The sequence below is a fragment of the Brachycentrus maculatus genome, unplaced genomic scaffold (assembly GCF_059751285.1).
Source record: "Brachycentrus maculatus isolate JH-2025_06_01 unplaced genomic scaffold, ASM5975128v1 h1tg000170l, whole genome shotgun sequence".
Classification (NCBI taxonomy): Eukaryota; Metazoa; Arthropoda; class Insecta; order Trichoptera; family Brachycentridae; genus Brachycentrus; species Brachycentrus maculatus.
The window spans coordinates 814242-830902 of NW_028280923.1; the positions used below are offsets into that span (position 1 = coordinate 814242).

The 16661-nt window shown below is 33.0% G+C and overlaps 1 protein-coding gene across 2 annotated transcripts in view; it reads left to right on the plus strand.

The window, feature by feature from the left end:
- The first annotated feature begins 213 nt into the window (after positions 1 to 213).
- Positions 214 to 16661, plus strand: part of LOC148308319 (microsomal triacylglycerol transfer protein-like) — a 29282-nt gene continuing 12834 nt past the window's right edge. Inside the window, exons 1-6 of one of the 2 annotated variants that reach the window (XM_088261951.1) lie at positions 214 to 416; positions 10911 to 11104; positions 11439 to 11642; positions 11983 to 12081; positions 14418 to 14777; positions 15675 to 15835. In XM_088261951.1, coding sequence (XP_088118077.1) covers positions 362 to 416; positions 10911 to 11104; positions 11439 to 11642; positions 11983 to 12081; positions 14418 to 14777; positions 15675 to 15835 — 1073 coding nt within the window. In that variant the 5' untranslated portion in view covers positions 214 to 361. Of the gene's footprint in view, positions 417 to 10580; positions 11105 to 11438; positions 11643 to 11982; positions 12082 to 14417; positions 14778 to 15674; positions 15836 to 16661 lie in introns of those variants that run through there. The other variant, XM_088261950.1, reaches the window with a different exon arrangement.

The window sequence follows — 16661 nt, forward strand, 5'->3', positions numbered from 1 at the left end:
AAAACGAGTTATAAAGCGTTGGTTTTAGTTTTAAATTTTTAAACACATTCTGAGTTCCGCGCCCCTGACTCTCACAATGAAGGTAGGTAGGTTAGGTACTCGTATTTAATTCGATGAATGGTAAAGGACTCCTTCCACAGTCGCCGTCAATTATCATTTTTACTGCTCCTCGCTTGGTCCCGGCTTACAATATTTCCGACGTTGAAATATTTCACTGCGACTCCAGACACCGCGCTGCGGCCAGTCCGGCTCCAACACTCAACAGAGCGGGTCATCACGCGCGTTTTGGAATGCAGTGAACATCGCGTGTTCACAAATTTAGAGAGAAATAACGAACATTTGACGTTTGATATTTTTGAAAATGGCGGAATATTTGAATTTTTGCTTGGTGTTCGTGTGTATTTCATGTTTTTTTGGTAAGTTTGATACAATTTTCTTATTAATTTTTTGTTTGTTATCATAAACAGTTTTTTTTATTCCTTTTGTTAAGTATAGTACTAGTTTTGTAGTGTAAAGTAAAAGGTTAGAAATTATCTACTATGTAAAAGATATATATTTGTAACATATGTTTTTGGTATTTTTTATTATAAACTGGCATATGATGCGCTTTAGTGATCACCTTTATCAAATTAACGCTAATTTAGTATAGTGCTAGTTTTGTAGTGTAAGTTAAAAGGTTAGAAATCATCTATTATGTATAAGATATCAACTAAATCAACATTTATTAAAAATGTTCATTATTTTTACATATGTTTGCGTAAAGTATTATTATTGTACTGCCATATGATGCCCTCTACTGATCACCTTTATCAAATTAACGCTAATTTAGTATAGTTCCATTTTTTGTGTTAATTGAAAGGTTATAAATAATCTATTATATATAAGATATCAACAAAATCTAAATATTTAAAAAATCTTCATTATTTTTAACGTATGTTTGCATATAGTATTGTTATTATAAGCTACCATATTATGCGCTCTACTGATCACCTATATCAAATTTACACTAAATAATTCAATGCCCTATGCACTCTTAGATATACATAAAACAATCAATGATATATTGTAAGATATTTTAAAATGTACGTAGTTTAACAATAATAAATTACCTACGGTAAATTTATATTTTTATTTCGAAATCTATTCATATTTTAATTTCAACTTGTGGCAAAATTCATAATCCTCCGGCTAACGAATGATTTTGCTAAAAAATCGTTGTATTTACTCGGCTAACGAAGTGGATTAGACAAATAAATTTTAATTAAAACTCTTGTTTTTTACCACTTGAATTATATTTATTTTTATTTTAATGACTAGTTTCGAAAGCTGCACATGCTTCCATCTTCGGGTCTTAATATAAACTATTGGTTTGTAAAAAAAACTGGTGTTTTAATTTAAATTTCATCATGTCTCACAACAAATTGAATGCTGAAACAATAAATAAGACAAATTAATCATGTAATATGTTTATAAAATCTATAGTTTTTAAAATATATAAAGTTATAAAATGTAGTTTATAAATCATGTTTTATGTTTTTTTTTTGTAAAAGAAAAAGAAATGTACAACATTTTGAGTGTGTCCAAATACTTCAAGAGAAGAATAAAGAACTTCCAAGAATTTGAGTAGTGTGGTTGTCAATAATGGGTAGAATTGGTGAATGTTACACGTGTGTAAAGTGATCACTTAAACCAGCCTATGACGGTCGTCAGCCCCGTAAATACCCAGACTTCCATATTCTTCTTCATCTTTGATGAGATGTCAAAAAATAATAGAAAAAGAAATATTTGCGTTTTTATGATTTACCAAAATACTTCACTTTCATACTATTTCTGTTAGCCTAAGCGACTCATTATTAAAAATAGTGGCAGAGTGGGTTCGAACCCAGAAACTCTGACTCAAGAGTCCGCGACACTAACTACGGGACCACAACCCGACACTTTGTCTAAAGCGAGGCCCAATGCAAGTAAACTTTTGCTAAGTAAACAAAAAAAATATCACCAGCGACAAAGCTTTTAAATTCGGTTAACGAATCGCTTCGTGCAACGATTTAGATTCGTTAGCCGGGCCATCACTGTAAAGTTGAATTGTTTTATTAATTATCTATCTACGTTTAAAGCTATACATAGTAGATTCAATGAACCATTCGTCGTGTTGTCAAGTTAGAAAATGCAAAGTTTGATATACAATATAATATAATCTGTGTTAGCCTCTGACATTTTGAGATAATTTGTTTTCTTTTCTCAGCATATACTCAGTTCGCGCAGTAAATAGGTACTTTGTTCACTGTTATTGCCCGTCTACAGAGTCTGACCTGTTATCTTCTTTGACCCCTGTCCGCACCCTAATGGTGCACAGGGCACTGCATCGAATGGACGCGGTGTTTAATGATAATTGAATCATACATTATGAAGGACACCATAAATTTAATTATTTTTGTGTTATATGTTTCTCTAATCTCTTCATCTTTTAATGGAATGGTGCATAGGGCACTGCATCGTATCGATTTATTATCATGATCGTCAATTACACGAAGGAAAGGTGATCAGTTCTGCGTTTCAGTTACCAGTCTAGGGTAATATCAAATAAATATAAGTCAGTTTTAAGGTCGGCATTATTCATATTCATTGCATTATTTTGTCATATTGGAATAAATAAATAAATTTTATTTTACCTATCTTGCATATAATTTATGAACGTTGTCATAAAAATGTTATAATTCCATATTATGCTCCCTCAAATACAAATAAACCTCATATGAGGCCTTTCTGAAATTGCTTAAAAAATAATACCTAAAAAACTGCGTACTAATTAATTAACAATATAAATTGCACACTAGAGATTTATTAAACTTATTTTTTAAATGTACGAGAGAGGGTTAAAAAATACATCTTTACCAGGATTTTATGTAACATTTTCGAATGCGTTATTGGATTTTATAATATTGTACTAATATAACGAAATTGACTTGCATGGGTTTTGTGATGATAGTTCTGCATTCATGTGTCGATATACATATCGCTTATTTGGTACAACAATGGCGTAATTACACTTTTAGGAATATTACAGGAGATGCCATTCAGACGTTGTAGCAACAGAAATGGCGCCTTTTTACTCAATTCTACAATGACACTCGCGCCATGTCGCAGCGTTTCACCACAAAATCAATTCTGTCCATGTTTCTTCCAATGTAAATAGTACTTACGCACATTTTGACATATTTAAACGTCATTTTTGCACCAAATGAGCGGATATTAGATGTATGCATACGAAACCGCCTTTTTTGGTGAATTTAACCACTTTTTTCAATATCAAACGGAAATAATCGAAATTATTTCCGTCGCTAATTACTGCTTTCATCCATTTTTTGGCAAAACATAGGATACGTGTTGAAAGAAATCCTGGTTTTTTGAGGAAATCCCTTGGACTATCCTATTTTGAATTTCTTTGAAGGATCCAAAGTGCTGTTCCGACAGTCCGTGTTGCATTAAGAGGAGTTCACGGGTACTAGCAAGAATTAGCGTGTGATGTGAAAAATATGCATTATTTATAAATTGATTATCGAATGCTGGGTGAATTTAATTAAGAAATTTTATGTCCGCCTCCGTAGTGTAATGGTCAGCACGCTCGGCTACCATTCTGGAGGTCCCGGGTTCGATTCCCAGGGGGGGTCAAATAAATATAAGTGATTTTTGCACTATAATATTTATTCTATATTACCCTGGACTGGTACCTGAAGCGGAGGGCTGATCACCTTTCCTTCATATGTAAACGATCAAGATAACACTGCGTTTATATGAAGCAGTGCCCTATGCACCATTGGGGTGCGGATAAGGGTTTTTATATTTTTATTTATGTAATTTTATTAAAATATACATTAATGTGTATTCATGTATTTTAAAAAATTGTTTGAATATAAAAGATATTAAAATATTTTAGCACTCATGAATTGCGCCTCTCGAGATCAGATTGTCGTTAGGTAGAAAGAACAAGTTAGTGCTTTGCATTTTTTTTACAGCAAAAACATATTGATTAATTTATTTTTATTTATTTATTTAATATAGTTACATTTTTAAGTACAACATAATACAATTTCTAAACATTTATACATATGGCATACTTATAGTTTTCGATTCGCTGTGCCTCTCCGAAAAGGAGACTGAGCTCTTGTGCTTGGAGAGGGACTTACACTCAAGGTTTAATGTTTTGTATAATTAATGGTATAATAGTATTTTTTATATATTTTTTTACATATGCTAGTGAATTCTAGCGAAAATGTTTTTCGTTAATCAACAAAAAAAATTAAATGTATTTTAACGAGTACGCTGTATAAATCTGACAAAATTGTGTTATACATAGACATTTTTATCGTTCAATTATTCGCTTAAAAATTAGTCGATTAGTCGATCAGGAAAAAGTGGTAGGTAATCAGAAAAGGCTATGTCTGGTGAATACGCGGGGTAGGGTAGGAAAAAGCGAAAAGTAAAATTTCCCGCGAATACTCTTTTTTGGCGCCAAACTTGAAATTATATATATGCGTTTGACAGCTGATATTTAAGAGAAATTTAAAAAAACGCCTTTTTTACCACTCGAGTTGTATTTATTTAATTTTAACGACTAGTTTCAGAAGCTATTCCTTCCATCTTCAGGTCTAATTGTAAACATTAAGTTTATATGTAGACCTGAAGGTGTTAACTAGTTGTTAAAATAAAATAAATATAACTCAAGTGGTAAAAAAAGATTTTTCTTTTAAATTTCATCATGTCTTACTACAAAGTGAATGCCGAAACAATAAATAAAAGATATATAAAAGAGCAATAAACAATGCATTGCCAACTTCAAGTCTATACGTGCCCATACAAAAGCTAGTGCCATCTATCGGCAAACTGCGGTTTTATATGCATACACCTAATATTATATTATGTTGTGTCGAGTCTGTGACGATCCTTATGCGTTTTTTGTAATCTCGATAATGGTATTTCATAACGGTAATGCACTTTTGGTTTCTTGTAGGTCATATGGGTGTCATAGCTCCCGGTAAGAAAGACGTAATCATATACATACATACATCACAATCCCAGAGTTCTACACCAAAATAACCAATCAACCAACTAACTACTTGCCTCTTGATATTCATATCTCAACGTGGATAAAAAGGAATATGAAAGTCTGAGTATTTAGAAGGTCTCTGCTTAATTAAAAAAAAAAACACCTTACTCATCTCAACCATAGATGATGCCAAGAACTCGCATATGAAAGAAGGCGTCATTTAAAGGATAAATGTGTCGCCTACTTTCAAAATCCGCCAGATCCATGTAAGTCGATTTTACAAAAAATGCAAAATTCTCCGTGTAACATTTATGTTTCAATGATTTGTCTATCATTAGATAAAATATTGTGAAATAAAGCATTTTCCCAATTTATTGGAATTTTTTTCTTTAAAAAAAAAAACACGAGGCACAAACCGATAATGACGTCTTCTTAATTTTTTACCTATCCGCGCTCTCTGATTGGCTGATTTGGGTCAGAGGGCAAGTTTCATGAATATTTCGGAATTTGAAATTCAATGCTGTTTTTAAGTATTTTATAGCAGGGTTTTCAAGTATTTAAATAAAACCCACAATTGGCATTCCGAAATAGCATTTATTTTAATATCTTATAAAATTGGATCTGGCGGATTTTGAAACTAGGCGACACAAATACAACTTCCGAAATTCAAATAGTGTGGTTGTCAATCATGGGTAGATGATGATTATTACACATGTATAAAGTGATCATTTAAACCAGCATATGATATTTCGTAAACCCTGTCAAAATACCCAAACTTTTATATTCTTCTTCATCTTTGTTGAGATATCAATATAAAAATAACTCCTGAGTGGACGAACCCAGATTTGTGAACAATGATTTGGACCTGCTTTTAAAATTGTAACCATGTAACCATTATATATTATTATGTATGCTTCGTGAATAAAACCTTGTCTTTTGTGTGTGGTGATTTTTTTTCTGTGTTTATGGGTACTCATCTATTATTTTATCAAACAATTAACCTCTATTTTATTTAATTACAAATAACATGCATACTGCTATTTAGAGCCAATAACAGTGCATACGAGCCTCATAGAAAATAAATAGTTTTCATTATTTTTTTACATGGGAATTGCATTTATTATTTACTTTGCTTATTATGTACAAGGTTTATAGATCATTAAGTGGATTTTTGTGTCTTCTAACTAAATAAACATGTTTGATTTAAATCTGTGTTGGGACCAGGAGGGATAATCTAGTGTGGTCCAATCAGGAACTTGTCAGCATTTGCTCATTGCTGGGAGGAAACCACGTAAAACTCCTCAGGAGAAGGCGGACTGTTGACTGTCGTCGACAGATCTTCCGTTCCGCTAGAAGAGGGTTCGGCATTTTGTGTCCTAGTATCTAATCAAATCAAAGTTATAACACACTGCAAAACAATATATGTATTTATTTGTTTGTTTATTTATTGAAGTGAAACCTCTTCGGCGGCTATTCGATAAACGATTATTGTACGAGAATTGAGAGTTCTAATTTCAAGGTCGCGTCACGTTTTAGACATATATCGTTACACGCGAGTGTCCTATCTGGAGCATACACTAAGAAGAGAGAAGTACGGAGGGGCTCGCGCTAGCCCCTCCGAGCCCCCTGCAGCCCACCACTGATTATAGCTGCCCTAAATTGGCGCCTAAACCGTAATCAAGATAATTAAACACCCTTATCCGCACCCAATGGTGCATAGGGCACTGCGTCATATAAACGTAGTGTTATCTTGATGGTTAACGCATGAAGGAAAGGTGATCAGCCCCCGCTTCGGGTACTAATCCAGGGTGATATTCAATAAATTTTGAAGCGAAAAATCCCTTTTTTAAATTTTAACCCCCCAAAAATCGAGGTCAAATCAAATCGTCGTGCCTAGGAGTTTCATATTACATAGATCCTTAATTAATTGTATTTTAATGAATTTTTTTTAATAAACCTCCGAAATATACCGCTATTTTGCGATGAAATAATTTATTTAATGAAGAGATTTTCCTTATTATTCTTTCCGCGCCAAAAGGCATTATTTTTTTTGTAATATCAAATCAAATATTAGCGCTGACAGTACGTTAGGTTCTTCGTTTTTCATTAATGTATAAAGACAGTCGATAATAATAATGTCATTCGTGTAATGTGTACGATATTATTCGGTACTATGGTCTACCTCACGTACATATCGCTCACTCCTTTCAACAACGTCAAATATCAATAATCGTCGATTTTCAGTTGCGCGGAATGCCCAGAAAATGTACTATATCCCAGCAAAAGCGGCATATTTTTAACTAAATATTTACCCGCTACAGGGCAGAAAGTGTTGTTTTTGCATTTTGAAGAAAACGTATTGCATAATTTTTTTTCTAAATATTTTTCAAATGGAGAAAAAGCATTCAGGTTTTACCTAAAAAGATCTGTTCACAGTAAAAAGTGCAATAAGTGGCTTGATATTTTTTTAAAAATACATTTCATTATATTTTTAAACTTTAAAAACGATCTCATGTTTTTTTATTTATGACGTTGTTAAAAGGAGTGAGCGATATGTGATAAGTTAGGTATGTAGGTACCTCTCACAATACAATAACTCCCACGAAAAATAACGGGACCCCAGACACGGAATTCCTTTTCGGAGTAGGATTCACACTTTACCTTTTGATTGGACGGTTTAAAACTGTCTTCAAACAGGATTCTTATTCGACTTTTGAATTTAAATTTTAAAGCAGATATTTAGTAAGTAGGTACCTACGTATGTAGGTACTAGGTACCTACTTAATAGATATTAATATATTAAGATATTAATACCTAGTATTAAGATTAATACCTAGATAGGTATTTAAAATATACTGATGTGCAAAGGCAAATTTTTGCAAGTTAAAAACAGTAGTTTTGAAATAAACGGGCTTAAAATGATACTCTTTGCCCAATACATATATAAAATTAATAAAATTTTGCGACTATTTGGATAATGAGTATCTCGGTAAAGGAAAGAGATAGAGCAAAATCTGTGATTTTATACGATAGAGGCCAGTTATAAGAATGCTTTGAGCCGTGTTACGCCAAACAGCCGTAATTTGAGTTAAGGCGGGCTGCCTAGTATATAAGTATATAAGTATGTGTACCTTTTAAAAAGAATATGTTTAGGTCTGAGAGATCTATTTACATTAGATATATATGAGTATTAGAATAATGTTGTAAGTGAACGAGGTTAATGTGAAGGACATACTGATATAAGGGAATGAAAAAAGAAGAGATTTTTTTTGCAAAAAAAAAAGACAGTAGATATTAGTAAGTAGGTACGTATGAAGGTACCTATCAATAATATCTAAGTATAATAAGTATATGAGCTCAAGTCGACGTAAGTGAACGAGCTTAAGGTGAAGGACATTACCGATGTAATTGAAATAAAAGGAGAAGACAGTAAGGACTAGGGCACTCGAGATTGTATACCCTTACTCGTACAAGCTTGTGAAAGGTACTGCGAAGATGTACGAACCCCCTGAGGAGAAATATTTAATAAAATTATGTTATAGGCGTTCGTATTTTATTTGTTTATTTAAATTTTATGTACACAAAATAAATAAGTACATCGGCAGGCTTATTGATAAAAAGCAATATCTTCCAACCAACTAAAAACAGACTAGTGATATTGGTCAAAACGTTTGATACCATATATAGTTATCTGCAATCAGAAGGTGGATAGTACTTGAACATTAAAAAAACAAATTACAAATGGATGATAATAAGGAAGGCAAAGGAAAAAGGTAGTTTAAGTATTTTGTTAAATGTTCATATCGGGCAATAATAGATTTTTGTCACGATGTTGGTTTATTGGCTAATAAATTAAAATGAAAAATCACAAGACTGTCGATAATATTCGTATTGAAATCTGTAGAGAACTAAGGGAGATATTAAGGTTTAAACTTTAGATATTTGAAAAAAACGTGCGTTCACATACATCATCAAACTTCCGTCATCGAACGTTTAATGACCTCATATAATTTATTGTCTATGGTGTATAGAACTGTAATAGTAGTAGTGTAGATTGTTTGTTTACTACTACTACTACCATCACGCCGTTTCCCCGCAGGGGTAGGCAGAGAGGATGGAACGCCACACTCTTCTGTCCTGACATACACTCCTCGCCTCCTTCACATCCATACATCTAGTCATACATGCCCTCCGATTACGCAGACTTTTGACACCGCCAGATTTTAGGTTCTGATTGATCTGATCGTACCAAGTCTTTTTCGGTCGTCCACGTTCTGTTTTCCCTCTCACATTCGCCACATATATTTTCTTAGTCATTCTCTCGTTATCCATTCGCTCCACATGTCCATACCACCGCAAAGAACTCTTCCTAATCTTTTCAATTATTCCTCGTTCAGCCTTACATTCCTTTCTTATATCGTCGTTTTTAATTCTGTCATACAATGATTTTCCACACATTCGTCTGAGGGAGCGCATTTCAACAGCGTTCACTCTGCTTTCATCCTTCCTTTGCCAGTTCCATGTTTCGCTTCCATACATTAGTGTCGGTACTAGCACGCCGTTGTGAACCATTTTGTTTACAATTTTTGTGTTTTTTTGTGTTTGTTTACCATTTGTGTTATACAAATATGAGGGTAGGGGGGGGGGTAGGAGGGGGGACTATAGACCTCAACAAATAGAGCCGCCGATAATTTAGCAATGTTACCAATATTAAAATAAATCCATCTTTTCTGTGACGTCATTCATTACCAACTTACGAAAACAACGTATTTACGAAGGCGAATTTTCCACAAGAAAATGATGAATGAAAATATTGATTATATCGGATGTTATAAACACAAAACGAGTCTAATACAATCCTTTATAGGTTGAGTATGTTAAATTAGATATTCCTCCCGTCTGACAAAGATCCATTATTGGTTTTGAAATCTTTTTTTAAATAACCCTTTTACTCTACTGTCAGTTATAAAATGCACAATGTACTTCTGTGTATTGAATTTTAACGAAATTTAAAAGTGAAACTATAGCTGAGCCGCGAATCCGATAGAAAAATAACGGCGACTGTTCCAGTGATTACGCATCCATTTCTAACTCATCTCGATCATTACCTGTATTAAGCGAGATTGAATTTTCTTGTACGACTTAATTCGAATAAAACGAGAGCGAAACAGTTATTTAAACTTTATAACCGCGCCGAGCGCTAACTTCATCCGCTCAGAACTAATAATTACTTTCTTGATAGGTAATATAATAGACATACATCAAAATGTAGATACAAATATATATAAAATGATTACAATACTTTGAAGATTGGCAAACTTTTTTATGCGGTGTCCTACTGGATACTTCCATGGCTGTAGGTTTACTTTAACTACACTATTTGGTAGATAATATGATACAACATATCAAAAGAAAGATAAAAATGTATACGCCCAAGTAAGTACTTTTAAGTAAAGTACAATTTTTCGATGAGGTGTCTTACTGGACGTTTTTTACAGAAGCATGTAAACATATTCACACGCGCGGGAAACCTGTCATTCAATATGCGACAGCCAATGAGGATTCGTGATTCGATCGCGAAATCACGGCTTGGTGATTGTGTGTTTTGTGATGTTGTGATTTTTGCATTTGTGTTTCGTTTTCGTATATGACCCGAGTGTCAGAAAGCCAAAAGGCGAAAACCGAGCGATGACCGCTCTGCTCCGACGATTTTAATATCGTTATTCTGTGGTCACTGTCAGACGGAGAGGGTCTTGCGATGAAATGGCAACTTCTCAGAAGTTTTCCGCTCGTGATCTTGTGGTGTTTCTCTACATTTTAACGGGGATCTGCAGTCATGGATTCGTTCTACTTTCATCCGCAGCTCTCGGGGGTCAAGGTCAGGGTCATACAGGATTCAAGTTGGGAGAGAAGTCCAAAGTGTACGCTCTGGAAAGTAAAGTTTTGTTGAACGACGTTAGCTACTCTAACAAGACTGTCGGATACCTCTTGAGTGGTGATATTCACATCGGGGCTATCTGGGAAGGCAAGAATGGAGAAAAACTACTCAAGTTCAAGGTTAGTCAGTTTGTTTACATTTGGTGCCGGGTTCAAACACACTATGATCGTATAAGATTCCAGTTCGCGGGTAATATTAATATTTCAAAGTCTTTGCACATCTGTAAACAAGTTTTTACTTATTAAAAATTCATAATGACATTTAATAACTATAATTCCATTAAGAATCTCGTCTCTAGTGACCAATTCTTGTATATTTTATTTTGTAAACGGACTTTGGATTTGATATTGACATTGTAAAACAGATTACGGTAATATTGCCGATTTCCAATGACAAAATATAACTGTTAACGTATATTTGAATAATTTCCTCAAATGTTTCCTTTGATTCCAGCTTGTTTCACCAAAACTGCACATAATGTCCAGGAAAGCTCCATCACCAGAAGGATTTGTGGAGCATGCTTCCAATTTGGATACAATCGATAACACACCATTTTATGCCCTGTGGAAAAGGGGGGAAATTGAAAAAGTTTACTTCAATCAGAAGGAATCTCTGAGCTTTGTAAATTTCAAAAAAGGAATAGTCAGCTTGTTTCAGGTAGGTACTTTTAATAAAATAAATCTAGTACCTAACCAGTTCAGTTATAAATTAAATATATACCCTGGCCCAAAAGAAAATAAAGTAGTCAGGTAACTATATGGATATTTTTTATATGCAAGATCGATAGAAAAATTTAATTGTTATTAATTTATCTTTATAAATCAGATAACTACCGCTACTTTAAACAAGTAATAAGAGGTAAACTATGATTTTTATATGGAATTTATATTAGTATTTTGCTTTTTACTTTCACAAAACTTTATCTTTGGCTGTATTTTATTTAACAAACGGAAAAAGGATATTTTCTTCGCTAATTATTTTTGTATTTTTTTTACAGTTTCAGGTGTTGGATTTAGAAAAAAATGAAACTGATGTGTCCGGTTATTGCAATGTTCAATACACCTCTACTTCGCCGACCACATTCACTAAGTCAAAGGTATAAAAAGTGGTAATTTTTTGTGTGTTTATTTATTATGTTATTATTTTATGGCTTCTTCCACCCCTCAGGGGTGTTCTAGCCAGTTTCTCGCATTTTAAAAACTGTTCCATAGAAAAATTGCTTGCTGTGGCCAGTTTTGACCTTAGGTATATATTGTTATCTCTCTATTTATTCTTATCCCTTTTTCTCTAATGTAACTATTACAAATAGAAAGAGAAGAACCAATGACTGATTAGATAAGAACTCAAAGGTCAATAAAATAATTAGAAAACAATCAATTAACAGTGATAACGACCGAGTATATCAACCCTAGAATATATTTATCCTTGTTACAATAAATATAAAGTTATTACAATAATTATAGATAGAATGAGTCACTCGTTTTAAGCCTTATGTTAGGAGTGATATACAAAAGAGAGAGAAATATGATATATCGTTCACTCCTTTCAACAACGTCATATATCAAAAATCGTCAATTTTCAGTTGTGCATGTCTTCGGAATGCCCTGAAAATGTACTATATCCCAGCGAAAGCGGCATATTTTAAACTTAATATTTACCCGCTACAGGGCAGAAAGTGTTGTTTTTGCATTTTGAAGAAAATGTATTGTTTAATTTTTTGTTTAAATACACTTAATATTTTTCAGATGTAGAAAAAACATTCAGGTTTTACCTAAAAAGATGTGTTCACAGTAAAAAGTTCAATAAGTGGCTTGATGTTTATTTTTAATACGTTTTATTATATTTTTAAACTTTGAAAACGATCTCCTGAAAAATCAAGTTTTTTGATTTATGACGTTGTTGAAAGGAGTGGGCGACATATATAAAAATATTGACAATGAGACATACATATATTCAAAAATTTTTTTAATTTTTTTTTTAAATTTTATTTATTTCTTTAGTTAGCTTATATTACACTAATATAAACTATTATTTACACTTAATTTTACATCATATATATACAATATTTACATCTACTTACAGTAAACAAAACTTTTATTTTTAATTTCTTTCAGACTCTTTTCATTCTTCATATACTCAGGCATCTCTTACATTTTCAAACATTAAACTTATAACCTTATACATTAAACAATTTTGTGACTCGGTTTTTTTCAACAATGGCAGTTTTATTTTAACTGTATTGAAGAGAAGATACATTTTTGACAGCTTTTGCTCTCCACACACCGCACACCTCATCTTGACTAAAATCTCCTCAAAATATTGCTTTTTAACAAATGAGAAAAAAACCAAAGGAGTTTTACACTCTGGTAGCTTTGGCATCTATGTGAAAAAAAAATATACCGAAAATAATTTCTTCGCTTGTTAGAGTTGAATCAATTAGATATGATTAAAACACCATATAAAAGAATCAATGATGACACTGTAAAATGTGTTATTCAGTCAATTGTGAAAGCTTTTCATCTTATTCTGTGTCTCTGGACATACAAAGGGTGGTTAGTTTCCCTAATTGACGCTAGAGGTGTTATAAAATTTTTAAATCATAATATTAAAATTGGCTTTCATTGATTTCACGGTTTAGGCAAATTACTATTTTAGCTAAGGGGATAAAATCATCGCATATCAGAGGACCGGGATTCAAAAGAATTTGATGAAGATTGAGGAAAACTTAGTTATTTGGTTGGGTGAGGAGTCGAAATAATCGGCGGCTATGTATGTCCGCCTCCGTAGTGTAATGGTCAGCATGCTCGGCTACCGTTCTGGAGGACCCGGGTTCGATTCCCAGGGGGGGGTAAAATAAATATGAGTGATTTTTTCACTGTAATATTTATTCAATATTACCCTGGACACCTGAAGCGGAGGGTTGATCACCTTTCCTTCATGTGTAAACGATGAAGATAACACTGCGTTTATATGACGCAGTGCCCTATGCACCATTGGGGTGCGGAAAGGGTTTTTATTATTATTTATTATGTATGAGGGGATGCATGAATGTGGAAGAGGCAAAGAATGTTTGCAAAGACAGAGTACTGTGCCGTTCTATTCTCTCTGCCTACCTCTGCGGAGAAGCGGTCTGATGGTTAGTTAGTAAGTTTATAAAATATGCCACAATGTATCAGTAAAAAACATTTTTTAAACACTTTTTCTCTTCATAATTCAAGATTCAAGATTTTTTTGTGCATTTTATATCCTATTTATTTCAGAACAAACATTTCTGGAGGTAATTAAATAGACTTATAAATAAATAAATTAGGATGAAAAAGAAGTATGTCTTTTATGCCGCTATTTCTTCGATTCGTAAATTAATAAACCGAATTCCTTTCAATCTGACCAACAAAATTTAAATTAAATTCATTTTACTTTTTCTTTTTGCAGAGCGATTGTGTTATCCCTTCAAACCCCAAGAACAACCACCCGGAAAGAATATTATCCGTGTCAACTCAGAGCTCCAGGATAACAAAATACTCCATGAATAATGACAACACGATTCTGGAGACCATTCTGTCCAGCGAAACACACACCATGAAGTTAGTTGCGAAGCAGGAAGCTGGAAACATGGCTAATGTCATCCAGAAGGTCGTAATTTATGATAGTAAACAAGGGGAAGCTTTGACTATGAAAGGGGAAACAGTGAAGGCGGTGATAGCAGAGTTAGTGGAAAAGGGAGAAAATTTAAAGGAGCAAGGATTACAAACTGTCAGAGAAAATCCACAGTGTCAAGATGACTGCCCCACGGTAATAATTCATTATTTCTAACAGATCTAAATCTGATCTACACTAAATATAAGATCTATACTAAAAAAATTAGAAAAATCATGGTTACTCTCTACAGTTGCATGTTTTTGGTTCAAATCGAGCATAGATGCCGCTGCGAACTCATACATAAAGTAATATGTGAATTATATGATAAAAACTGTAGTGAAAAATCAGTTATATTTATTGACATCTCAACATAGATGGAAAATAATATGGATATGGAAGTCTGGGCATTTACGGGGCTTACGACTGTCATAGGCTGGTTGAAGTGATCACTTTACACACATCGCTCACTCCTTTCAAGAACTTTCAATGTATTAAAAATAAATATCAAGCCACTTATTGAACTTTTTACTCTGCAACAGATCTTTTTAGGTAAAACCTGAAGGTTTTTTTCTCCATTTGATAAATATTTAGTATATTTAAAAAAATAACTAAACAATACCTTTTCTTTAAAATGCAAAAACAACATTTCTGCCCTGTAGCGGGTAAATATTAAGTTAAAAATATGCCGTTTTTGCTGGGATATAATACATTTTTTGGGCATTCCAAAAACACGCATAACTGAAAATTGACGATTTTTGAAATATGATGTTGTTAAAAAAAGTGAGCGATAAAGTAAGTATTTGCAAACTTTTTTCATTTCCATCTTTTTGTTTTTTAATTTTCTGTTATAATCAAATATTTGTAGTTTATATTAGCACTTTTAATCTTATTTTATTTCCTGATAATATCTGTTGTATTCTTGCCAGGCCAGAACCAGACTTTCATATTCATCTTCACCTATGTTGAGATGTCAAAAAATAATATAAAATAACTCCTAATTGGAGGTAATCCAGATTTGTGAACACTCAAAATATTGTATCTGTGTTTTAGTTGAGTAAGCTAATAAAGGATAACAGAGACGTCTTGAAGTCTCCCTCTCTAGGGACCATAAAGTCGGCCACAATCTTCATAAAAATGCTGAATGTTGCCAGGCAAGCAAGAACTGATGAGATCTATAATGCTTTGAAGGGGATAAAAAACAAAGAAATATTGTAAGTATTTTTTTCCCTACAATTTGACTAAAAACTAACCAATGGTGCCCTATGCACCATCGGGTGGGGTTAAGGGTTAGAGGAAGGTTTATGTTCTGCAATAAAACTGCTTATATAAAATTCTTAACAATTTTTTGGACAGCCCTGATCTCCTAAATCAAATAAAGCTTAGCGTGCGTCAAAGAGGTACTAGGCAAAAATCTGTATTTGCAGTATTTGTACATAATGGAAACTATGCCATGTTCTCTCCGATTCCGCGGCTTCACATGTTAGCCAATGCTTTTGAAAGTATAGATTTATTTAAAATATTGTTATCCACCTTGAAATCTGTACTTTCTCAGCATTTCTTCTCCATGTTATAATGGATAAATTTAAACGTTATGTTTCACTCTCTCTTGCTGCTCGCCGATAGTGTTTGAAGGAGATGTGTATTTACAAGTGCTTACTACTTGCTATTTTATTATGATTTTATGTTATAAGCCTATTTTTGTTATAAGACTTTTTGTTTCTCTATTAGTGTATTCATTAGTGTATTTTTTATTTTTATATTAGTTACTGTAATATATATTTGTATTATCTTAAAGGCTTCAGCCGTTTAATAAATAAATAAATGAATAAATATTACAATGGAACCCCGAAAATCCGAACTAATTGAGTCTGTGGCCGGATTTGGAAAAGTTTGGATTAGCTGAGAAATTTATAATAAAGTATATATATATTCATAGTACTTTACACTACAGCAGTTGTATGTGCCGCCCTATGCCACCTAATATTCAACTTTTTACATTTCAATCTAATATTACAGTACTCGAGTAGCAATACAGGT